Genomic DNA, 27,955 nt, shown 5'->3' on the forward strand with positions numbered 1-27,955 from the left:
ATAATAATAATATAAATAAATAAATATGTGGGGACATCTCACACACGGCCATCCGACCCCAAGCTAGGCAGAACCTGTGTTATGGGTGTCGGACAGCTGATATATCTACACAAATACATAGATAGATAGATACTAAATATAAATATCAACACCCAAGACCCGAGTACAAATATCTGTCTTTAAACAAATATCTGCCCCAGCCGGGAATCGAACCCGGGACCGTCGGCATAGCAGTCAGGGCCACTAACCACTACGCCATTCGACCGACAGTAGTAGACAGCTAATGGACGACAAGTCTGTGATAAGCTTATCATACAGGGTGTCACGTAATTAGCGAACCGCCGCCTTTACTCATGAGGTCTATCTAAACCACTTTTGTTCTGTGAATTTTCGAAATTCACAAAAATGTAATTGCTCGTCTCCTTTCCACTATTTGTGGGACATTCGGAATACAGCATAAAATAAATATAATCCATATTTATAAAAAATACATTTATTTAATACATAAAATAAAATGCAACTAACTTGGTTTCGACTCACAATTATATTATTACATTTCGGCACTTCGGTACAAATATTAATATCAAAAATTTAATATACAAATAACAATACTTCCGAGCGCATTTTTGTACGAACAGACACAATTTGTTTTGCTAACTAATAATTATCTATTTTCTAAATTGGCACTTATTGAGCACAATATATTACAAAATATTTACAATTACTTACTTAACTACCTAAGTATTATGACAAAATGTGACCATTGATATAAATGTTAAAATATGGTAAAAAGGTGTTTAGGCATAAGATACACTAGTTAAGGATAGCTATGACCTATGCAGTGTACCTTGCCATAAGTTGATATCCACCACAGTGCATGGGCAAGGGCCGTGTCTGGTCCCCATTACAGTCGAATTGCCTAAATCAGGGGATCAAATATCTGGATGGCATAATGCCTGTACCTAAATGTAATGAAAATTATTATATTGTTCACAAGATGGCTAGACATAAAGATAAGAATAAGCAGTAAAATAAAAATTGCAAGTACTTAACAACATATTTTTATACACAACCAAGAGTAGAAGGCATTCAAGATTTCGTTAACCTAAACTAAAATAACCAGCAGTTCGGAAAATGGTAAGTATATAAGTAATTTGTATCATTGTAAAATCAATCACATTGGAATTCTTGGATTAAGGATATTTCGTATCGTAACATTCGTAACGTAACTAAATATCATTATGTTTTAAAACTTATACCTACCTACCTAATTAGGTCAATAGGAACATTAGCTATTTGATGTACATAATATTAAATGCTTTAAAATAACCTGTACCTACCAAGACAAAAAATACAGTATAATTTACAAGCTCTTCAATTCGATACAGTCAAATTAAATAAAAGCACCGTCCTTACCAAACTACAACATACTTTAGAAATAAAACAGGCAAAGCCAAATTTAAATGCAATGAGTAGATTGGAACATTTAAGAGCATTAATTCTTTCTTCGTAATATTTCTTAACATATCATATACAAAGGAACAACAATCTCAGGTTTAAGTTACAAAAATACAATTAAGGAATTGGCATTAAAAGCGCAGGAATAAATTAATTAATCTCTTCACCTTACACACAATTGAAAACCTAAGCAGTCCCTGTACTAGCTAGCACCTTTCTTGTCTTCGGTTGGTGGCCACAGGACGTCGGGGTGGTTCAGCATATAATAGGCCATGTGCTTGTCACTGCCGTACGTCGACGCCTTCGTCCCCAGGCACATGGTGTACTGACTCGCCTCCAAACTCTTATCACAGTCCACCGAGTGGAAGATATGCACCAGACTGTCGTCAGCTATCCTGAACACCGTCAAGTTTGACTTGATCAGCGTCTCGAACAACTGAACGTCTTCCATCCCCCACCCCTTAATAGTCAAATTGAAACCACCCACACTTTCAAAGTCACTCTTATAAATACTTAATATACCAAAACCGTACTGTCTAAAGTAACCGAAATCATCATGGATGCGCTTTGTGTATTTAAGATTTGTGACTTCACGCTCCGTTTTGCCCTCGGTCGGGATGTTATCGTATCTACCTAAATCTGTCTTTGTATCTACATTATCACCTTTAAATTTGTTATAGTCTTCACCGTTCACTACGTCAGGATTGTACTCACTAAACACTATTGGGAAGTAAACTTGGTAGTACTTGATAGTATTAATGCGGATTCTTCTGAGAGTGTCGAAGTTGAACATCATGTCGACGTCAACAAAGAACATGAGGTCTTCAGGTTCGCACAGCTTGATGCCCTCAGTGAGCGCGGCGCCGCGGGAGAACGTTGTGGATCCCATCTTAACCGCCTTCACTTGTTTATCACTCGAGTAGTTATCATTGTAATAATCTATCAAATTCTCTGACCTCTTGTAATCAATAGGGTTTTTACCATCTAAGTAGAGTATGACTATAAGTGTCACAGCCTCATCGGTTTTCAGGACTACATCTTCGTAGTTCTTCATGAATCGAATGAATATGTCCAGTCTGCCCGCTAGCGGCAGAATGAAGTTTATTCTTCTATCATAGATTGGGTATTCTTTGTCTGCGCCCCACGTGAGTGCTTTGGGCAAATTATTTTGTAGTTTCATGAGTCCACTCTCCCAAGCTTCTTTAAGGGGCTTGTTAATATTATTTAAATCTAGGAAGCCGTTCTGTTCTTTGTTGGATTCGTCGAAGTCTTCGTAGTCGACGTCGCCTCTGCTGGCGGCTCCGGTGCTCTCCAGGTAGGAGTCGCCGTCAGGTGAAGGCGGGTCTCCCAGGGGCAGCTCTCTAATATCCATTCCTGGAAAAATACAAGAGTTCATTTGAGAACCATAGATGTACCTGTCCAAGAACCAAGGGAGTAATAGTGTTCTAGATTTGCAAAAGATATCTCTCATCTTGTACCATCCAGCAGTCAAATGGTTCTACGCTTCAGAACCACCAACAGAAACCAGTGATTTATCTGTTCCAAAGGCATTAAGAAGTCTAAGTACCTGTTCCTCATTTACCTCCAGCGCATCCAGAGCTGCTAACGGCTGAGGTAAATCTAACTGCCTATATCTCGTTCCTGGGAATCAAGAACTATCAACCTCTAGCGTTTAGAGGTATAACCGTACGCTAAGAAGCAGAAGCCAGTATACATACCGGTGAAGCTCTGCTGCAAGTACGCGTGTCTCCTCACAGCGGCGGTCATCTTGCGGCCGCGGTAGCGCCGGTACTGCAGCAGCAGGTCCAGCACGTGGTCCGCCCCGTGCAGCGCATCCAGCCGGGTGTAGCCGTAGAGAAGCTCGTTGAAGTCGATGACCCGCCCGCGCTGCCGGGACGGCTGGTTGATTATCTCCATTACCTGGAAATTGTAGGGTGTTTGTTGTTAATTATGATGACTGTTAATACGAAGGGATACTTAGATAAGTTTGAGATAATGTCTACTTCGTCTAGAATCTATATGTGTTCTTTCACTGTAAGAGCACGCAAGTGGTATACTTAATTGTAAACTCAGCATACAAACCCTCGATGGTTCAAAAGAGGGAGAAAGATCTATTATCCATTACGTCAACATGGCTCTCATCTATCTCTATGGCAAAGATAAAGAAACCAATACACCTTAACATTTAGCCGCAATTATAATATCTGATGCATTGACAAAGGAATAAAGAGAGGACCTGGCATAAAAATCGGTACTTAAAAATATATCGTCGTCTCTTTTTAACCTATTGGTGTTATCGTACGTAAAAAAGGACAACAGTAGTTTTGTCTTTGCCTAAAATTACAACATTGCGACCGGTCGCCATGTTGATTGACATCCAAACACAAGGTACTTCAGCTGTCAAACAATTTGTTTGTTTACATTTTTCAAGAAAAAAGCCGCCATTTTAATTGACACCAAAGTTTAGGTAAGCGCATTTTTTTCGTGGATATGCCATGTCCTCTCTTTATTCCTTTGTCAATGATCTGATGGCATCGATCGTACCTCTCTGATGACGTCATCCAGGGCTTCCTTCAGCGGCAGTTCGATCTTCCTCTTGGGGTTCTGGTGCGTGGTGGAGTAGATGGACTTGCTCACGAAGTCGTACAGCACCACGTCGTCGAAGTCTGCCGGCTTGTAACGGTCCAGCTCGACTGGGGCGCCTGGAATTTGGAGAAATTGGGGTGGATTAGGTTGGTTCTTTGTTGGCTTTAAACTAGGCTTTTGGTTAGTTTTCTACCCTTCATGGTAGTCTAGTACATCATTGGTTTTGTGGACATAGTTCAGAAACTCGTACACACAGCGTACACGTCAGCCCGCAGAGTGCGCCGGACGTACCTACATAATATTAGGTAAACTTGCTACGTCACTCAGCAGCAGACACGACAGCACCAAAGAAAATAAATCCTGGCAATATAGCTTTGTGCCTTTCGTATCCAAGGTGACCCTCCATCAACACACATATATTATAATACATACCTAATAAGGCAGTTTAGACCTAGGGGATATGCACAAAGGTTCCATTCGAGATAGCCAAGTGCAGCCCCCCTTATAGCCCCACAGAGAAAAGAATAGAATAGAACACATACCTAAAATCTCATTATCCCCCAAGTACCCCGCCTGTCCGATCTTGGCGGGGAACAGCGGCAGGCCCCCGGGCAGTGTGTACCCCTGGGCATGGTCACTGGCCACGCCCAGCGCCTTCAGTGAGGAAGAGATGTCGCGGTGCAGCTGCACCGACTGCTCGCGGAGCTCTTGGATGCGGAGGTTCTGGAAGGGGAGAAACGGGTTTGAGTGTCATGTGAGTTTATCTTTTCCAGATGAATTGGCTGGTGATATTATCTGCCGAAGAACTGATGATAGTTGGGTCGGGCGACAACTTTAGACGTGCCGATAGAGGTTGGTTGGGGAAGCGAACGCTTCTAGAAATTAAACGACGACGATGAGTATTTTATGATGATGTATGAGGAGTTATGTTAATAATGTAATGTCATACGTTGTGAGCTTCATGGCAAACATAGTATATATGCATGTGTACGCATGAATTTACTCATACCCATGCAAGGAATGCAACCATTTGAAATCAAATATAAGTAGGTAGATATTTGTTCTATAATATCGTATGCTCTATATTATGTTATCTTTGATATACCTAGAATCATTATACCCATTATACACAACGGCGTCAATGCCAGTCTAATCGTCTCAACTAAGGTGAATAGCCCAATAAATTTTATTTTACTACGACATAACTCAAAGGCCCGCCCTCCATTCTATTTAATATCTATAGGTAGATATATCAACATCACACAACTTACAAACGAATATAGAAAGGTACCAGATGTAAGAATACACAAGTACCACAAGATCAAAGGGTGACGTTCAGTTTAGTTTCACGGCCGCAGTTAAAATGTACTAAACTGTTCGAGTGAGACGTTTGAACTTTTGAAGGACTGCAGATAATTTTGTAGCTACTTTAAAGTAAGCAATGGTGTTGTTCGGCGTTGTTAACAATGGCGGATTTTCAATAATTAGTAAAACAAGCGATATAGGGTATTCGTTATTAACTTAGGCAGAGGTGCACGTTCTATTTATTATTATATACTTTTCGCTTGTTGTTTTATGTTAGCCAACAATTTAGTTAGAGACAAAAATTTGCTTACTTATGTAAACCATGAAAAGTGTGCATAGCCGCGGTCATTCACCCCTGACCGTCTGCCAGTAAATATTTGTACTAAACAAACAGCAGATAGAGGAATGAGGATGAGCTTGCGCGTTTTGCACTAACCGTGTGTGTCTGCGCAACACGTGGAGGTGTTTAATTACTAAAATGGTTTTTTGTGCACAGTTCTGCGTATTCTTATGGACAATCCCAATGAAAACCTTTCTATAATGTCTACAGGGTGCTTCAATACGAGTCAGTGGATGACGAAGCTATTTTGATTTTGCATCTAGAATGCGCCATTGATCCGAATCCACTGATTGGCTGTGGCTGAACCAATTTGGAAGCGGTTTTCAGAAATGTGTATACTACGTAGTACAGACAGCTGGATGAGGAAGACCGAAGACCGAGTGTTGCCGCGGTCCTTGAGAGAGGCTTATGTCCAGCTGTGGATGATTATAGGCTAGTATAATGATGTACGTACGTTAGGTGTACCTACAGTAGAGCCGTACCTTGAAGTAGGAGTGCAATCGGTACATGTAGCGGTGGTCCTTGACGGGGTGCAGCGTGATCGCGCGGTGCACCTCGCGGCGCTTCAGCCGGCCGGTGTACGCCGCCGCGCCGCTGCTGTTGTGGTGCAGGATGGTTTGCATCTGTGGAGGGTAAGGAGTTTTATAGGTTAGAGCTATAATGGCTGGTTACTATGTACAGGTATTTTAAATTTTGCTGGAGTAGGGAGTAGGGGTGAGAAGTCTTACCGAGTGACGGATTATCAACTGTATCTACTTTCGTCGAGTATGACTAGACCTAGATCAAACCAAATGCATTAAGTACCATAACCACTTACTAAGAATACCTAGGTACTTATATAAAACTTTTGGGTCAGAGAGGCCCTCATAAACTTAATAAAATAATTTGATAATGATTAAATAATGTCACAACGTAATAGCTAATTTGTTTACAAACCCAATGTATTATATTCGTTACGTTCCTAGTGTGATAAGAATAACGTAGATTTTTTATTTCTGTGTGAAAAATAAGTTTATAATTTTATGACTACGAGCTTAGCCTTGTCACTTTGACCGTTTAAGATATTATTGTACTTGTAAAGGAAAATATTATATAATGTATCCAGCTATACTATATAGGTATAATCAGGGTCACGAGAAATATGTTTTCATGTAGGTATGGTCCCATGATGTATTCAGTTAGAATGCTCTAACTACGAGACACCCATAGCAACGCATCAGGAACTTGTCACAAAAGTATTTATATATAAAACAACACAGTAAATACATTACTTACATATTATTATGAACTAAGTATATAAGTTATTCACTTAGTAAATTATTCCTACACTGATAACGATGTTTACATAAGTCACAGGTCAATTTGTGAGTAAGTACTTAATAAATAAGTTAATACGTTGGTATATATACTACATATATTATATCTATGATATATTATGTCAGTAGGTAGTAGGTAGGTACAAAATTACAGTAAGTGAATTTTTTTTAATAATTGTGGGTGTAGTTTAGTGGGATGACTAACTTATTATGCCACTGCTGCATTCAATTTCATAATATTAATAAACACGGATCGGGGTCAAAGTCATCGGTCACATGCAATATATATAACGAAATAATTAATAAAGATATAAATATAAACAAAATACAAGCAGGGATACCTAAATAGAAAAATTATACATTTATGCGTGTACGCTATTTCTTTCAACTCTCGATGTAAGAAGCTTATTAGATTAGGAAAATAAACAAAAGGCATGTTGCAATTTGCTAAGGAAACTATCCAGAACCAAGAGTGACCTATTGGCCTATTTAAATAAGTATGTTTGCGAGATATTTTTAGCCCAATCATCTTAATAAGATTACTTAATAAAGTTTGTGGTAATGATGATGATATTAACCGCTTTTATTTTCACTGTGAGTGTTAATTATTAATTTTTAAAAAATATCAAAATCGGTTCACGACTCGGATTGCATCATTGACGGGTTTTCTATCTTCGGATGATTTGAAACATTGTAGAAAATATATTATAATTTGCCAAGGATATAGCGGTACTACTAGGTAGATCCCATATTAACATTAGATAAACATAACATACACTTGAGAGTAACCGTGTACCTACTTCTTATTGAGCAAATGAACTCTTGTCACTTTTCATTGTATTTATTAAATCAAATCGTTGGCTCTGGCAATTTCACCATTGTAAATTGTAACTACACGTTTATTTATGTGTTATGTTATTTGTTGTAATATTAGAATATAGGACTTTGTTACAATGTATGGCCTTAGTCAGAAGGCATTACTTAAATGATAGAATAATAAGTATGCTTAAATTTAACTAACACAAACTTTTCACATTTGTATGGCTTATAAAATAAATGAGATTATAAAAAAAAAACTTTTCACATTATGTGTATGAGAACAATGCGGCGATTACCTATAGATGAAATCAATTTATTAGACCTTATTATCTTATATATATATATATATATAGAGTTTCAAAGAAAGATTCCGTTTTTACGATTTTATTATGGTTCTGAATACTTATTTGAATTTTCCTGTTTAGTAAATGTTTAAGATATATTAGTTTTACCATAGGTAGTCGGTTCACAGCCATTAAATAAGTACTTATGATTTGATTTATTAGTAGAAGATGTTAAAACAGCTACGTTATTTACACTTCATGTTCTATTCAGTTGACCAGGTTTGAATAGTGCCCACCGGGTAATTTATTACAGTGCTGGCCCAGACCTTCGTGAAAGTACCTACTACGTGGGCGGGGGCTAGGCACTAGTTAGAAGCACTAGGTTGTCTAGGAAATTGGTAAGGAGCTGGCAGAGATCACCTGATGTGGAGTAGGTCGCAGTGGACACAGCCTGCATTCCTTGGCGAGGCTTTTAGATCGAAACCCGGATGAGCTGTTCGGATAATGGAAGTTATTTGTGCTCATGTATTTCGTAATCTGAGCCGAAATATTTTTTGGTACCTATTTAAGTATATTTTCAAATTAAATCCAAGAAATATGAATGTTAATAGACGCTCCCTAATATTGTTATTTAGAGTTAAGGGTAAGTAAGTTGTACTTAGGCTTCCTTTTGGGTATTATATAAGATCTAGATACAATCGGCAAACTCACCTGCGTATAATAAAAACGCGTTTACAAAATCCTATAGATACAGATTAAAACGAACTTTGATACTGATTTATCTCAATGCCGTTATTTTTGTAGAAAGTGAATACGAAACTAAATGTCAGTTAGGTTTACTAAACGCACATTGTGTCATCATTAGCACACAATGGGTTATTTTGACAAAAACTCGTCTCGCCATTTAGAGTGTTTTGTTTCACTCTTCGTCCGTTTCACTCTCGGAACGAACCGGGTCGCAGGAGAACTCTTTAGAAAATAAGTAGCTATAAATAATAAACGAGACAAACAACTGCTTATCGATTTAATGCAACTCGTTGTACATTTACCTAACACCCGAACCCATGTTGTTCTGTACTTAGGTTTAATTTCTTGGAATGGTTTAAAAACTATCGAAGACCTTGGCATTTAAATACAAACTTTTTATTCAAATCGACGCCATGTACCTAATTTACTTATTAAGCTTCCATCCACTCCACTTTATTGTGAGCAAATAATCCAATTTCAGCAATTTTAACATTTTACCACGATTGTTGCCGTACAATGATCTCGCCAGTCATTCCCATTCTAAGGACGGATATGAATCTTTCGTGATTAATTGCTTTGATGGTATAAGACAGACTGGGAGCTAGGTAGGTACCTGACCATACCAATGAGTTAGCGATGAGAGACTTTCATAACCTAATAGGAGTTCAACCCGAGATGTCTGGGTATTGAAGCGAAGCTGCAATGTAAAAACAAGAATTGATGTGACGATATGGTCTGCTGTAGACCTGTATTTCAGTCCTAGACAAATAATTAAGGTACTTATCTAGATCTATTACAGTATATTTCCTAGGATCATAGAATTACATTTACGTCATATTGTTAATCCACGATAGGTATTACTAATTCTAACATTTACTTATCTACCCTTAATCCTATAGTAATCATAAATTATAGCTAATCAGTTTAATCCAAGGAATAGTTCCGACACGTATAAAAGTATTAAGTATTAGATGGACAGACAGAACTAATTAATTTACTAGACACGCGTTCATCGTGTGTTTGATGTTTTGAATAAATAAACAGGATGTTTTTTATGACATTGATTAGCTCGATATTTATTCGTAAATGATTTAATCTTGTCAGACACCTACACACAGATTTTATTATGTGTTGTCATTAGGGCATGCAATACCGCAATACCGGTATCCGTAATACCGGGATCCCGGACAAAATTCCCGCTTTTTTCAATACCGGTATTGAAAGTTAATACCGGTATTGAAGTAATACCGGAATCGGACTTTTTTAGGCTATAAATAAAGCGATTAAGATTTAGTTAGCCTTGTGTTCCTATACTCGTATACTGTGAAAGCGCACTTGTTACCAACCGTTTAATGCAGTTTTTGGCTGCTAGAAATCTACTGTTGACCATGCGTAAACCGACACCGGATGTAAAAAAATAATTTATTCTAAAATTTAAACACTAAAACTTAATTCTCGTAAAAATATACAACAAAATACGAATATGATTGCATTTTCTTGTTTTATTTTGACGTATACGACCTTTAAACACAGTATTTGCCATTTATTACAAGGAAGTCTAATACCGTATTAATACCGGGATCCCGGTATTGAGTTGTAATACCGGAACTCAATACCGGTATTGAAAATTGTTCCGGTATTGCATGCCCTAGTTGTCATAGAACAAAGGTGGCTGGTTATGATTGGATGCGGAAAGCAAAAGATCGCATCCAGTGGCGTGCTTTGGGAGAGGTCTACGTCCAGCAGTGGACTGCTATAGGCTGATGATGATAGAACAACGCGGACTCGGGTGTGTGTTGTGAATACGGCTTAAGAAAATTCAATATACTTAATGCTTGGGTCATTGGCTACCTAAGTTCCAAACCTGAACACGGTGGCCCTGTTTTTTTTTCGTACATTTCTATAGAATAGAATGAGCTACATTTTTTCCGGATCAGGGTACTATTATACAAAGTTCATTCATGTTTTATTTTTATTATAGCATATACTTACTCTAGCCATATCAAATCGAAACAACTAGAACACAAATTATCATACCATCTAAACTAGGTATATATAATTTATAATTCCGTCACTGATGATTTGATAACTGAACCCAAAATAACAACCACGCTGTAAGTAATTAGTGGTATCATAAGATTGGCGTTTCCTCGCGTGACGGCGATGACATTTCGTCCGAGTCCGTGTCCGTCTGTCTGTCTGAATCTATTATTAAACAGTTCTTGGGGTCACAAGTGGGTGCTTCCTTTCGTCTGTTCTAGAGGTCCGCATCTTATAGGCCAAATCTATTAACTGCACGCGAATTTTTGCGAATGTTCGAGGAAGTAGTTAAAGAGATAAAAATAAACTTTTAATACTTAAACCCTAATAAGTGGCCTTCACGTCGGTATTTAACAATTAAATAATACTAATTTAATTCAGGTAACTCAATAGACCCGTAGAAACGATACATAGAATATCTATATACATTTTAAAATAAAATATATCTATTAATACATTTTAAGAAAATCCTTATTCTTAACTTGACCTTATTTAAAACTCTAAAGGGAGAGAGTAGTATTTTTCGCCTCTGTATAGCATCGGAACAGGTGGTAACTTCCTACACACACAAGATTCCAAGACAAATAGGTGTTTTCCCCAGTCAAGATTGAAACATGGCTGCTCCAACCAATGATATTTTAATATCCTTCAGCACAATAGCCAGATTTATTACCTCTTGGTACTGGACGTTTTATAGGGTCATAATCTCTCTTGCGAAATTGGCTTTTCTAGTAACACTGTACTTTAGACTGCGTTCCCAGTAGGGAAACTTTTCGCCCGTTACCAGGCGCGTTTAACGCTGCAAATTGCGTGGAGATAAAGGTACTTATACAAATATTTAAGTATTTGACACACTGACATCAACATAAAACAATACAGATAGAAGACAATACAAAACAAAAAATATTACAATACAAATCAAACAATAACATAACATAACAGGTTGCTGTCCAGAGCGCTGGTTTTCAGCTGGCCCTTTTAGTGTAAGCGCCAAACTAGCAAACTGTGAAGACTCGGCATCGCGCATAGGCATTTAAGAGAGTCGGCGGCAAACTGTTTGCCTATTGGGAACGTAAATTTCAAGTCATCGATTTTAAATGATATCAATTGGACCTTCCCTAAGTACTGGCGTTCCTATGATAGACCTGAAAAACCTGTGTTGCTAGTTGCTCGCCAAATGATTCGCTAATCTGAATAAATATCTGCCTTAATATTTCTTTTGATGATATAAAAAAATGCTAACTAAACAGCATGTACATGTGTCATTTGAAAAGATATTCGGCCTAATCACTTTTTGACCGATGAGGATAAATAATTAAAAATTCACATTTACGCAGTTTTGCTAAATAATTTCATACCTATGCAACATTGGTATTGTGTAGCTATAGGTAGGTAGGACAGGTAAATAAGTAAATGTAAATACATGACATGCACGGATGACTCAACAACGTAAGCAAATCTAATCACAGTACGAGTACATATAAAACAAATGCAGTTAAAGCTGTAAAACCAAGCAAATCTACGTATAAATGCAATAAAAAATAAGTATCTTGACCTACTTATATAAAAATATAGTTTCTAAACTTTCTAAAAATTTAGCTCCTGAAAATGTCACATTAAGCAATACAAGGGTAGCTGCTCTCTAAGGCCGAGTTTTTTGATCCGTGGTCAACTTTAACCATTAGTCAAGTCACTTGTCGAACATGACAGCTGCATACGAATTTTCTTGGTTTTTAACTAATGGTAGCCATTTTTGACTAATGGTAGAGTTAACTAGGGATCAAAAAACTGGCCCTAAATCGACGAAAAAACGAACGAGATTGTCACGCCATGAGCTAAGCTATGATAAATTTGTTATGTAGTGCGACTCCTTACCCACAGTCAAACCATATTAAAATTTGGTTTTGTGGGATGTATGTAATAGCATAAGTTGTTTTCTTTGAATAAATAATTATTCTATTCTATAATTATTCTGAAGGAAATATTGCAATACGTAGACGAGAATATTTGATTTGATTGATTTCATGAAAAAGTTCCAGTGAAAATAGCACCAAATTACTCCTATGCGGAAAAAGCTAGCTGACGCCGCCGTCTGCAATATTGATAGAAGTATCAGATTATTACCAACTAAAAATGTAATGTGTTCAAATTTTAAATTAGGTTAATGTTTAAAAAGTTGAGGCCAATTTGGTGTCGGCATCGGCATTTTGTAAGTGGAGCGATTTCATTGCTGGCGAGTGTATAATCCATTGGTATATAGGTATTATTTTACATTGAGTAATGAACGTTAACAGTGACATCCTTCCTAACTAATATTCTGTCTGTTACTCTTTCACGCCAAAACTACTGAACGGATTTAAATGAAATTTGGTATACATATGGTCTAGACCCTGGGAAAGAACATAGGCTACTTATTATCCCGGAATTCCCACGGGAAAACTTTTTAAGGCGAAGCGAAGCGCGCGGGAACAGCTAGTATATTATAATTATTATACCTCTATGTAGGTACCTATAATCAGTATAAAGAGCGCCAAAGAGACTTGACCTTCGTAAAGAGATTAGATTACTACTTATTCAACAGGATTTAATTAATACGATGTACAGTATTTAGGTAAAATATGGATTAATGCTATGATAATATACTTACCTAAATACTTAATATGTATCATGTCATTACAGTTTGTAGAATGCTTTGTAACCCGTAGATATAGATTTAGGGTGAACCCCATTGGTCCGTTGCGTCGTCGTGTCGTCATCCCAAAGGAACTTTAGTAAAAGAAATACTATAATATGGCAGCGACAACACGCTGCGACGACGACGCAATACAGCAATGGGGACCCTCCCTTAGGATTGTACTTGAATCCGGTATTTGCGATTTACACAAGGTATATATTATCTTATCTAGGTGTGTTTTTATCAATTGATCATGACGTTATTTATTACAGATAGGGCCAGTTAATTCACAAATATTTATGAGTATTTATTTTTCTAAATGAATTTGTACGTTAGTCATAAATTGGGAGGTACTTTACCTAAGCGTGTGTTTCAATGAGTTAGGTACATAGATACCTATGTACATAATTAACATAAGTAGTAATTAATTTCACAACAGTATCAGTGAGACACATAAGTCCGTCCCGGTCCCGGTGTATTTGAAATCAATCAATCATCCAGCGGTATAATCTCATCTCACAAATACTCACAATATCGACACAGCTTAACACAAACACAGTAAAAATAGTAAAAGAGGAAGGCCGGGCCGGGGACAGAGTGTTGTAGCACCCATAGCACTCTTAGCAGTGAACAAATTATTATAAAATTCATTTAAAATAATACATAAGTACAGACGAAATTAAAACCACACCCTTTTTTGAGGTCTGTTAAAAAACAAAAAAAAACAGCTTTATTCTTTATTGTAAAATGAAATCATTCTTACCGAAATTCAAAACAAACTAATACACACTTCGGATTATGGGCTGACGATAATGTTGACAGAGTCTAAACCACATACATCTGAATGATTTATGTGGGCTGAACTAGGTAATTCCACTATATCAGTACTTAATTACTATACTGTAGGTAGCCGTGCTGTGGCGGTGTATAAGAAATTCGCAATCAGTTTGACAAGAGACGCGATCGCGTGGTAGGGGTGAATGACCTGCGCTAATCACTGCCCATCAATTTCGGAGAAGTACACGACGAATTTCGGCGAAGACATTTTCGGAGTCACATATTAATTACCTACTTATACATAAGTACCTATAAGTTTAGTGTTGTTTTAGGGTAACCAATAGTTCAATATTCCTAGTTTGTGAATTGATTGACCTTTTCAAAAAAGCTTTGACAAGACGCTTACGTACTGTATTTGGAAATCAAAATTGCTCATCATATGGGACTTTATAAATTTTAATGACGCAACATGGCTAAAGTCCTAAAAGTTGAAACAAATTAGTTTCTTAGGTTATTTCAGAGGGGATTGACCTGGCGGGTTACTCTATACTGACGAAAAACTAACGAACAACCACTGTCGTGCAAACGGCACGTTTAATACAACGAGTCGAGAACGCTTCGAAGCTTAGTTTTTCGTTATATAGAGCCACCCCGATGAACCCGCACGTCGCGTCGTCGCCTGAATTCAAGGAGCCCTCATGTAAGGAGACCGCTATTAGCTCACAAAAAATCCCGCAAATTGCATCCTCCGTATTGGTCCTTTGAGTAAAAACAAAAGCACCACACAATATCAGAGCACATGTGCTCAGCAGGCGTCTGGGTTTGGCTTTGAACATCAGAAAATAAACCGGTATTGTGAGTTTGAGACCTAATAAAACTATAAACAACAACAAAAATACTAATAAACATTTACAATAGCAGGCTGGCAACAGGTAGTGACGAAACACTAGTTATTGCCAGCTTCGATTTACCTTAAAACATTTCCCAGGGGAATGTCGGGATAAAAAGTATCCTATCATCAAAATGGCCCCTTGCTTTCACGGAAAGACCGTGAAATTGTAACAAACATCTATCCATACAGTTGCTACGAGTACTTTTAACATTAAGTACATAGTTTTCCTGTCTTGTCTTCCTAAAAGCTTTTAAGACAGACACAGTAAGTATTACCGCCATTACAACAGGAGCGATAATAAAATGCACTCAGACATTACGTTACCATACACGTAGACAATGACCATATGTCACGAAATTACTATTCCATTACGTTACGACACTTTTTTTTGTTTTGAAGACCACAGTATCAGAAGATGGTAATAAAATAGGTAAATAACCAAACGAAAGTAAAATAAATGGTAAGGCGGCAAGTTATGTCTGCCAAGGGCTAATAACCGTTGGGCTATAGGAATGTATAGTACCTATATTTCTAACTACAACAGAACTATTGTATAACTTTTAACAACTTGCATGCGCAAAAAATGAAAATATTATTATTTAAGGACTAACATAAATACTTACGAGGCGCTTCTGTGAGGAGGTAAAAAGCGCCCCTCATGTAGCGAAAATCAAAAAGATTTTATCTAAATCGCCTTCCGCAAATCTGGGACTGCTTAAAAGACCAGATGGGACCTTTACTGAATCCCCAGAGGAGACTCTTAGGCTGCTTGCACAGACCCACTTTCCTGGATCGCTGGATGGGCACATTGATGCACATACAGGGCAGCAGCCTACGAAAATCAGGCCAAGTAATGAGGACTGGAGAAAAGCCTCACAGGTCTTCACTCCTAACCGCGTTAGATGGGCAATCAAAAGCTTCATGCCCTTTAAAACCGGGGGAGAGGATAATATATTTCCAGCACTACTACAAGAAGCATGTGATATTATCCTTCCAATTGTGGTAAAAATCTTCAGAGCTTCTTATGCCTGGGGATACATGCCACACCTATGGACTAGGGTGAGGGTGACCTTTATCCCCAAATAGAGACAAGTCCCTACCTAAGTCCTATAGACCCATAAGTCTCACCTCCTTCATGCTCAAAGCTATGGAAAAGGTGATCAATCTTCACATTAGAACGGGCTACCTCACACAAAACCCACTGCATGTGAAGCAGCACGCCTATCAGAAGGGCAAATCTATGGAAACTGCCCTTATTGAACTTACTGATAGGATTGAGAAAGCACTAGAGGACAAAGAAATTGCCCTCTGTGCTTTTCTAGATGTAGAGGGCGCTTTTGATAACACCTCGACGAATGTCATTCTCAAATGTATGAGGGACAAAAACATCGATAACACAACACTAACGTGGGTAGAATCGATGTTAACCAACAGGACTGTTAAAACAACACTCCTGGACAAGAGTATTGAGGTTAAAATAACAAGAGGATGTCCCCAAGGCGGCGTACTATCGCCCCTGGAGTGGTCCATTGTTGTCGACACCCTGCTCTGCGAGCTCAATGAAGCTCGCTTCGACACTCAGGGCTACGCTGATGATCTCGTTATAACCATCGTAGGCAAGAGTGCCAGCACGATTTCAGATCTGATGCAAAGAGCCCTAAGGATGGTAGAGCGCTGGTGCAGGGAGTATGAACTCTCTGTAAATGCCAGCAAAACCATAATTGTACCGTTCACCCGAAGAAGGATCCTAGATGGCCTGAGACCACCTGATTTCTTTGGGGAAACGGTAAACTTCTCCAAAGAAGCCAAATATCTTGGTGTAATCCTAGATCAGAAGCTGACTTGGAATCAACATCTGCAGTACATAGCCCAGAAAGCTAAATGCGCTATGGGATCTTGCTGTAGACTAGTTGGGAAAAAATGGGGCCTAAAGCCGAAGTTAACTCTTTGGCTATACGAAGCCGTAGTGAGACCTATGGTAACATACGGCTGCGTAGTATGGCACAGGAAAACCCAACAAAAAACCTGTCAAGATCTATTAAGTAGTCTTCAAAGGTTAGCGTGTCTGATGGCCACTGGAGCTATAAGGTCCACTCCGACTGCAGCGATGGAAGCCATGCTGAATCTTAGCCCTTTACACATACATGTGCAGAAAGAGGCTCGATCAGCTATGCTACGGGCTGCTGAAGGAGGCAGGAACCGATGGCACTCGGCTGTGTTCAGCTCGCTCCACCGAGAGCTTCTCAGTACCCATGCCATGGCGATGCCTTCCGACGCTATGGAAACGGAGTACTGTTTTTCAAGGCTCTTTTCAGTTGAGATACCAGAAAGGGAGAAGTGGAATGATGATAAGGCCCTTCAAACTTTCCGGTCGGGAGACATTGTGTGGTACACCGATGGATCCAAAAAAGAAGGCCTGGCAGGTTCAGGCATTTACGGAGAAAGGCCAAGAGCACGCAAATATGCGAGCCTGGGAAGGTTTGCCTCCGTATTCCAAGCCGAGATATATGCCATCATTGGATGTGCATACGATAACCTGGACAGAGCCTTCACTCGGAGGAATATATTTATTCTGTCAGACAGCCAAGCTGCTCTTAAAGCATTGACTTCTGCAGAAGTTAACTCCAAACTTATAATGGAGTGCATCCTCATCCTGAACAAAATTGGCGCTAACAACAGAGTGATCCTGCGGTGGGTGCCCGGGCATTGTGGCATCAATGGCAATGAGGAAGCAGATGAGCTCGCACGTCTAGGAGCAGAAAGCCTACCGTTGGGCCCCGAGCCCATCATCGGGCTACCAAAATGCACCAGACGTCGCGAGATCAAGGACTGGGCACATAACCAAAGCTTAGAAGCTTGGAATAATGTACCAGGGCAACACCATGCAAGAGCCCTAATCGTGGGCTATTCACAGAAATTTACGCGTCGAGTTTTGGAGCTCACACGCAACCAGATAAGGGTTTTGACAAGAACCTTATCAGGTCACTGTAGGTTGAACAGTCACCTACATAAAATGGGTCTGTCCGACACTCCAATTTGTAGATTCTGCAATGAAGAGGACGAAACGCCCATGCATATTCTCTGTGAATGTGAGGCCATCATTCACAAGAGAAACAGAATCTTGGGCGGCTACAAATTAGCCCCCATAGATGTCAGGTCTCTCCCTCCCGGTAAAATCATCAGGTTTATAAAAGACCTGGGCCTGGAGAGTGAGATTTGACTCGGCAAGGGGAGTCACAATAGATCTTTTAGGTCGCAGTGGCGAATGGGCACTGGTTGCCCTCCCCTTTTCTATAACTATAACTAACATAAATACTTAAGTTAATTAATTAACATCTCATTTTAAGTAAACAAATTGAAACCGACAGGTGCTCCAAAATTGATAATGCGCATAGAAATCTTTGACATATCGATTGTTTTCGATTATGTGACACATGATATTGAGTCCTATTTCTTTCGAACAAGGTGCAAAATGCAAGTGTTATTTTTAAGGCTCTTACGATTTAATGATTCGCATGTGAAGATCTGCATGTGCATTATTAATTTTGGACAAGTGTAAGTATCATCACACATAATCTGTGTGTTAGGAAAACGTAACGTCTAGATGACCCTGCAGACTGACGGCGGTATCGGCAATAACTGGATGAGGAAGAGGAAGGCCGAGGATGATAATGGCTTTTCTTAGGAGAGGCCTACATATCCCACAGTAGACGATAAAATCTACAATATGAGAACAAACCTGATTGAGCGATTGTTTCAGGATTGTTTTACTACTGAACTGACCTACATATTCAACCCGAGCTCCAGTACCCACATGTGTGATATTGACCCCTAATTGTTGATTCGACTTTCATGTGACTTTCCTGTGAAACCGCACACACACAAGGTTAGCAATTTAAACGACTTCTCAGTATCAAATGGACGTTGAACAGCCTTTCAGTGTCTAATTACTGAGAGTTTTCAGGAATGAAAGTCAGTTTGAATGTAACTTATACTTATGAAGTTGCTTTATGGTCATGCTGTAAGTTTACTTCTCAGCTGAACCACCTGTTACTTTACTGAAAATCCATACATTCAAGGAGCTTTTCCTGTGTAATTCGTACCTAGATCGAATGTGATTGAGTTAGGGTGCATTGCACTAAATATTCAAACGAAATTAAATCTATTACGGTCCGGCCCAGTCAAGATACTGTCAAAGCAAGAGAGCAATAGATTTAATTTCGTTTAAATGTTTGGTGTAAGGCACATTTACAAACATCTATGAAAATAAAAATCTCGTAGTTTTTTGGATCGCAGTAGCTGAGGCACGAAACAGGTTTTTATTTGCAACTCGAGCAATATCCGAGTCATTGACCGAGACTAAATACAGTTGACAACCGACAACACCGTCTGTAATGTAGAATATGTATTACTTGTAATTGGGGACACTAGAATCACACCATAAGTATTCTAGCCAGGTAGGCAGCTAATTAGGCATAATTATGTAAATAAATTAGAATTTTGCAATATCGTCTAGCTAGAGTTTCCGCCAGCAAGCAAAATAATACTGGGTCATGTAATGTCATGTGATTCATGCCTAGCCTACGTAATTTTACTAAATATTACATTATTTTCAGATCGAGCATCAACTTCGTGTGTACACATATTTAAGTACAATACAGTAACTACCTTATACAGTTTTCATGGAAGTCCTACCTAACCTAACCTACCTACCTAACCTGCTTCGAAATGTGAATAAATAATGTATTAAGTATTTGTTGTATAAAACATTTGTTTATCGCCTGCCGACACGTCTTGTCACCAAATAATAATGATTGCTATTCTACAAAATATTACTAAATTTATCCCAAATTTGGCACCCTTCATACAAAAGACATCAACGGGGTGCTTGAGAGAAAGTACCCGAAAAATATTTTAATGAAAGTACTTATAATAAATAATGTTAATTACTTAAATTGGTTAGTTGTAAGCAAGATCCAGCACATCTAGAAATAATATATGATGATATTATTAACCCTCCAACCCGAAGTGACCATCGCGGTGGGAAATCGTCTAAGCTCCGCCACAGAGAATATAAAATAATTGTATGCATACAAGTATATAAAATATATGTAAGTACTTATAAAATAGAAGCACAGTAAACATTTAAGCACTCCAGTCGATAAATCTTGAGAAATCTCTCACGTAGCCAAGTATTTACATAATAAAAACCGCAGTAACTCCTACTGAGCACTTGTTAATCCAAAAATACCCAATCTCAAGGTGACGTGCACTGTGTGTAGGTAAGTGTTGCTAAATGCGTTTGTTAACACTTACAGCCGGTTAGCTCATAGATAACCTACTCATTAAAACCCAAACCAATATTCCGATTCTGTACTTACTGTAAAACGGATTTTCAGTAGGTAAATACCATATCCCAACAATCACAAATCTCATCCCAACAAACGTTTATAAACCTCACCTCACTTATGGATTCGCTTCATTCCGAAAATATTAATTCGCGCGCTTATTTTTCTTATAATTATTATTAAATTAGGCATATGATAGCGATGCCTGCCGCCGAGCGTACCTACTAACCATCTCACCGCCACTAACTCAATTATACCACTTACGGACCCAGCACTTAGATGAAGCTGCATCTACCTTATACCACTAGCCTAGATTCTACAGATCGGCTACACTGCATGCCATGTTATTAGGGGTACTTTACTTTTACGATACCCACTGTTTGTTTACTTTCGAGAGGGGAGCATTTGTTTCGAAACTATGTAGTATGCTGGGTACTGGGCAGCTATCTACGTAATTTGATAATGAACAATCTGGGTGGTATAAGACTGGAGTGGAGGGCCAACTGACAAGGCTGTCATACGATTACGATTAATGCAACCAGCAATGGGGATAGCGCCCTGAAACTTCGGTTTACGTAAGGTAGAGTTATAGTGACCTCTTTATTGCCACGTTAGAGATGATTAAATAATATTATGTATACTAATATTATGATTTTTTGACATACATTTTTACATTAGGCCGAATGCAGAAAGCTGTAAAAGCTTACTTTACTATTGATATTTTTCCTGCGCTTTTCACCTCTCTGGTTCGGGAAGTAATTATGTACCTAAGTAGTAGTATGTAGTAGTATGAAAAAGTAAATGCTTATAAGTTTCCGCCTTTCTGTATAGGCATTACAGGCATAGATATATAGGTATTACAGGCTACGAGTGTAATCGAAGAGAACAGAGATAAAGTGAGTCACTCATTAGTCCATTACAGCTATCAGATCGAGAACTAATTGACACGACGGGTCACTGAACTGCACCTAAAGAGGTGAATTTACTCCACAAACAACGAATGCAATTACAAACTCTATTACCGAGGGGTCAGAGCCGGTTTACATTGATGGTACCTCGGCCTCCACGTGGCAAGAAATCCGGAACAGTTTCCGCATGGCTTATTTTTGAACCAACAATGGCTACAATAGCTTTTGATATAAAGTTTACGTAAAAAGCGGATCGGGATGACAGTTGTGGTCATATGTCACTGTGTCCTTATGAGAATTAAATATTCATTATGGAATATGATATCCACTGGGTCTAATCTGTCTGTATTATCCACACTGAGATATTTTCGAGATTGTAAAAAAGGAAAGGATCTTAGAGTGGATAACAGCCAGATTAGACCTACTGAGTTACATGATATTATCCAGGATGCAAAAACGGTATAGGTACGTATTAAGCTAAAAGGGGGTGACTCAAAGGGTCATGCTGAACAACTTTTGTTAACTTTTGCAACTTCAGATAGACAGAAATATTGAAGTTGTAAGTATATCAACATATTAGATAAGTACAACAGATATACTAATATCTAAATGATGATAAATGCTTACTTATTTATGCTTCGCTCGACATGGAATTAGATATTAAGCAGCAACGGCAAAACATGTCATTAGGCGGTCATTGAATTCTCATAGTAAGTACCTATATGTATGGACACACTCCAAGGCACACTGACACGATTTGTTATAAAAGCTCATAATTCAATACATAGGCACCTATTATAAGTATAGAGGTACATTCATACAAGGTGGATGGATATGCAGAAGCAAAGAAGGCAAGTGCTTTTTATGTTGGATGTCTTTGTTAAAGTAACGGCTTTCCATGAATTATTACAAATTCTGAGTAAAGTTTTTCTCTTGTCATTCAAACTGACAGACTTTCTGTCATTTTGTAGGAGATTTCACTAATATGTTACAAATCTACGAAAACTGAAACAACTTTGTTGTCTTGTTACAATTTTTTTAAAATGTGTTACTTATGAGGTTATCCAAGAAAAGTGGATAGAAGTTCCTTTTAATAAAACTGCACTCATTTTAGCATTTTCACTTTAAACTTAAGTAACCTTAAGATGATTTATTAAATTATAATTTAGTAGACTTCATTTTTACGGTACGATGTTCAATCATAATAATATCTTTCACCAGTGCTCAAATTATGTCAGCACTCAGCATTCCAAAATTGACATTTCTTGGTAATCTACTCTTGTCAGAATACTAACTTCGGACGATTACTGGATGCCAATAACACTAAAGTTTTGGTCGGATAAATTCACAAATAGATGCCGTCTTGACTTGACAATGACGACATGTTTGCAGGTCACGAAGAATAGGCAAGAGGTGTGAACCGCAAACCACCGCGTTTATCTAACTCCGAGTGACGTCAATGTTTACAAAAACTTGTCCGAAATATCATTAAGTTGGTAGAAGGAACCTATTAGTATTGCGTTTTGGATGTAATTTATCAAGTTTCCAAGGATGTCTTGTATTGTAAGTATAATTTACGAGTTTATGATAGGCACCTCAATAAAAGAAACCTTAAGGCAAGTTAAGTTCTCAGGGTATCTTATTAATGGATATAAGTATTGTTTTTTACATTATTGGAAATTATAAGAAACATTACGTATTATTTAAATCTGTAAGTAACCAACATGCAGAATGGTAGATAATAAAAATATGTACTCATATTTATAGATTTTATAGGCCGTATGTCATTGATATCATAATAATTAAATAAAGAGTTAAATAAATAAATAAATAATTTACTGGGTAACTTTTATATGTGTAGGTACTCGTAGGTACTTAAGTAAATTGAAAATATCGAAGATACTAACTACCGATAAAGCGGTGTTACAAATATTGAATCAATGTAAATTTAAACTATACATAGATATTATTATTAAAAAGTATATTAAGACCTTCACTGTAGGTACCGTCTAATAACAATTCGGATTATCCACTATCAAGGGATATACCTTATACAATTTACTATCCATGTGTAAGTACTTATAAAAACGTCAATGTAATCTTATCACATTAGTAATAGGTACCTAATTTAACTAGAAACGCAATCGATAGGTGACATATTATCTTCAATATATGGTTAAAGTATAATCTCCTTCCTAATCGCCTTCAGAGGTACCTACTACCAGAAAGAAGACTGTACGGTCAGAAGAATGAGGAATAATATTGAAAAAAAAAGAGATAAAACGTGTATGTGAGTGTGTGTGGCAGTGGCAGTGGCAGCTAATTAATATTAAACAAACAAACATCATTGCTACTTCAATGTTATGTTTCAGCGTTCAGCATTGAGTTAAATATACCTACTCAATGCGTTTCAGCTAAATATTTTACCACTATTAAGTACCTAGGTACATATTAATTCAGTTTTTCGCAAACTCTCGACAAAAAGGTTCTCATAGTTATTATTTATCAATTTATCAAGCAAACCTGAAGTAGCGGCGATTGTAAATGAGATAAGGATTTTGTGATTCAGTAACGGTTTACTGAGTATTACAAACCTACCGAGGTAGCTATACCAAAAACTTTGATATTCTGGACCCTTAGGTGCTTTGTTAACATCAAATTCAAATATCGTAGAATGAAAGTGGACGCGAACCCCGCATTTCCAGTTCGCAACTTGAGAACCGGTTGCATTTGATCTGAGGGTTTTTTGGCCCTATCACATGCCTTACATTTCGTCTATCTCTTTCGCTCTTCTCGATTTCAATTGAAATCTCATCCGCGTTTTGCTATAAATTGGCTGCTGAAGTTGGCAAGGTCATCGAGGTACAAGGTGAACAGAGGGGGAGATAGCACCGCACCTTGCGGTGCGCCTGGCGAGATCAAGATTAAAGCCTAATTTTATAGAAATCGTAAGCTTTTTGAATACTTATAATATTAGGTATAAACGGTAACGACATAACCACTAATTGCTGGACCTCATATTTATTCTAGACTAGACACAATCTCCATAATAATTCTAGTCATTACTCGTATACATTATGATAGGTTAATTATATCATTAAGTTATAGGTAATTTAAAAAAAAAAACATTACGACGATACTGTAACGTGCTTAGACTGACGTTTAAAGTGAGAATTTGGAATTCGTAACTATATACAGGCACTAACATTGCTACCCTATACTTAAGTAAGTAAGTACGTATATTTAATTCGAGCCAAATAAGGATAGCACTATATTATAAAATTTATTATTACACAATACATTGCAGTTGAAGTACCAGCGGCGCAAGTTCAAACAAATAACAATCATCAAAATAAATGGTCGTCATAAATTAAACAGTAAAAGAGGATGAGCAATTAGGCTGCCGGTATCACCAGCTTCAAGACAAGTGCCTTATCAGACCATGCAGATACTCGATACCCAAGTGCAGCCACGTAACTGCGACGAACCCGTCACTCTTTCGAGGGCAAAGATTAGATAAAACCGTCAAAAAATCTCGGTCACCTTAAATAGAATTCACTGCGAAAATGCCTGTAAAACGCTCAAGTTTGTCGTTGACGCCAAGGACTTTGATGATGCAATGAATCAGGTCTGCAGGGGAAATAAAACCCATTTATTTATACTATCGTTTAGCATATATGCACTACCTGACAGAAATAATCATGTTTACAAAAAATATTAATATAATAAAACATAAAACCATAATATTTCCTGCAGCAAACATGAAATCTAAGAGATTATGATATAAGAATGGATGGACTACCTGATATCACACCCAAATTTTGGGATCCGTAAATTGAATGACTGTTCAAAAATTTAAATATACAAACATTGTTGATAAATGTTGTTGTTAGCTGTAGTTGATAGAACGATGCCTATATCCTGCAGCGGAACGTCTGAAGAAGAACGTCAGTTATATTTGGGACAATAGGAAAAGAAAAAGTTGGTACATTCATTATTATTTGTACATTTGTACGCTATGGAACCTATAGACAAGTTTTTCACAACAAGTACTTATGTTTAAGTAGGTACATCTTTTCCATAAATAGCTACACTGGTTTTACATTCTAATAAAGTTTTAATTACACATGTCTTTAATAGAGATGCTAACACGAAGCGCGTGAGAAAACTCATTCTCTCGGACCAGTGGCTGCGGGCAAGAACCCCGTAACTACTCTAATGTGCAATTTATTCTGTGCGCAATTAGTGCTCTTACGTCTGGCCTAATCCTTCCTTGTTTTAAACTCGTTTTGAGTTGCCTAAATACATGGAGCGGTATCATAATAACAGGGTTCTAAAGGCTAGACTCTCCGGCCTAATTGCAGGTTTATAATAGTCCTGAATTGGCAACGATCGTGGCGGTTAGGTAGGTACGAGTTACGAGAAACAATCGCACGATCTACATTTTATGACATGTTAATTATCAATCTGATAGACCGTAACAGATGTAGGTGTGTAATCGATACCGAACATGCATTACGGATGGTGGATAGTAGATTACTGGGATATGCCGTCGTGTACCCCACACAATCTAATGATTCATTTATTATGCAAATCATATAACGATGTCGCAATTAATGGAAGTGTCGACTGACACTGACACTGCCTAATTAAAAGTTGGCGATACGATGATGAACACATTGAATATATTATGCAAACAAAAGACGGAAGAAATGAAACGGAAAATATGCAAACAAACGCGAACTTCCGTCCATAAATGAAGTGAAATGTGAAGTTAAATGAAGTGATAGAATCCCAGTCGCTGGCTGCCCATGTTGCGCTGAGCGTAAATACAAAACAGGTGCTACGTCACTCGAGTAGACTTGTGTTGTGCATTAGCAGTAGTAGGTACATGTGGTACTCACGTCGTAGCTCCAGGTGCAGGCGACGCCGGCGAAGCGCGCCACGCAGCGGCCCAGCTCCACGTCCTCGTGGCTCGTGAGCAGGTGCTGCAGGCAGTAGCGCACGTGCGGCGCCGCGGCCGCCAGCGCAGCGCGCGACAGCAGCACGCCCGGCCCGCCCATGCAGAAGTTCTCGTCCGGGGCCAGCGCCAGCGCGTCCCGCTCCGCCGCCGTGCCGCGCCCCGCCTGCCCGATGAACTGCGGCTTGCGGCTGTCCACGCCGCGCAGGAACGCCTCCAGCCGGTCGCCGCGCACGTACACGTCGTCGTCCGCGCGCATGAACCACTCGAAGCGGTCCCCGTACTGCTCGTACATGTGCAGCAGCATCAGGAACGACTTCTTCTGCGGCGGGTAGCTGTCGTCCACGCCGCGCAGCGCCACCAGCGGCAGGCCCGGCGCGCGCGAGCCCTCCGAGCTGAAGAAGGCCAGCCGGCCCGGCAGGTCGCGCGCCCAGGTCTCGTGCACGGCGCGCGCGCGCGTGTCCAGGTACTGCGCCGCCGTCATCACGCCCACCAGCACGAGCGCGCGCCGCGAGTTGTCGCGCGTCTCGTTGGGCGCCAGCTGCAGCAGCGCGAGCGGGTCGGGGGGCGCGGGGCGGCACGGCGCCGGCGCGCGCCCGCCCCGCCGGAGCAGCGCGCCCAGCGCCAGCCCCAGCGCCAGTCCCACCACCAGCCCGGCCCACTTGCCACGCCGCGCCATCGAAGCACTGAGTCTGAAGTGGCGCCCGCTACCCGCACACTACACATGTGTGCATTCCCGGAATACCCTTTTTATCCCTTTTTTGTGTCTCACAGGGGTGCACTGGCGGACGGATTTTTTGCTCGGCTCCCATCGGAGCGATCACATGGCGACGACCGTCGGCGGCCGAGTGTTATCGCGGAGTATCGCGGCGCTATCGCTATCGCGGCTATCTGCGCCACGTCAGGCGAGCACGTGGCACCCGCGCGCCGAGCGCCGACTAACTGGACTACCTCAAAACAACGCTCGAGCAGCGGTAATTCCGTCTGACCGTCGCGCGCCGTCTCTGTCGCGCGCCCGCGCCGCTACCGTCTGCGTCCTGTTCACCTGAAGAATATGGGACGAATTTGAATGAACTTGTCCCATTCAGCGAGCGTGTCTGGTGTGGACAATGCCCATAGTGCTGGCCACCCATTGTGGCTGCAGGCGGCGGCGGCGGCGGCGGCAGGAAGCGCCGGGAAGTGCGACGGCAACTGTCGTGTCACGTCGTGTGTAATGTAATTTGTCAACATCTTAGCATTGGCCTACTAAACGTGAGCCCGATAAAGACAGTTTAGCAATTGTAATACGAGTTATCTGCGTACGTTAACCTATTTTTGCGTCTGTAGTTTTACAGAATGCCTCGAGCACGAGGTGAATTCGCTGACCGCTGATTTATGTTTTAATAGCCGCTTTAGCAATTCCGTCCTAACCGTTTCCAAGTCTAACTTGCTTGACGAAGGACCATAAAAACTGCCAAGTTTCTAAATGGGTCCTTGGAAGAACCTGTTCTACGTTTATTTC

At 39.4% G+C, this 27,955-nt stretch overlaps 1 protein-coding gene across 1 annotated transcript; it reads right to left on the bottom strand.

Annotated features, from left to right (window-relative positions):
• Nucleotides 1-477: 477 nt before the first annotated feature.
• On the bottom strand, nucleotides 478-27,425 carry LOC105390994 (chondroitin sulfate synthase 1). Its single transcript, XM_048628489.1, has 6 exons — nucleotides 26,399-27,425; nucleotides 6,172-6,312; nucleotides 4,587-4,767; nucleotides 4,003-4,160; nucleotides 3,177-3,378; nucleotides 478-2,832 (listed from the first exon to the last, which is right to left on the bottom strand). Exons 1-6 carry the CDS (start codon nucleotides 27,131-27,133, stop codon nucleotides 1,661-1,663), a joined length of 2,589 nt encoding a protein of 862 aa, XP_048484446.1. The 5' UTR covers nucleotides 27,134-27,425; the 3' UTR covers nucleotides 478-1,660.
• Nucleotides 27,426-27,955: the final 530 nt, after the last annotated feature.

The sequence above is a fragment of the Plutella xylostella genome, chromosome 21, assembly GCF_932276165.1.
Source record: "Plutella xylostella chromosome 21, ilPluXylo3.1, whole genome shotgun sequence".
Classification (NCBI taxonomy): domain Eukaryota; kingdom Metazoa; phylum Arthropoda; class Insecta; order Lepidoptera; family Plutellidae; genus Plutella; species Plutella xylostella.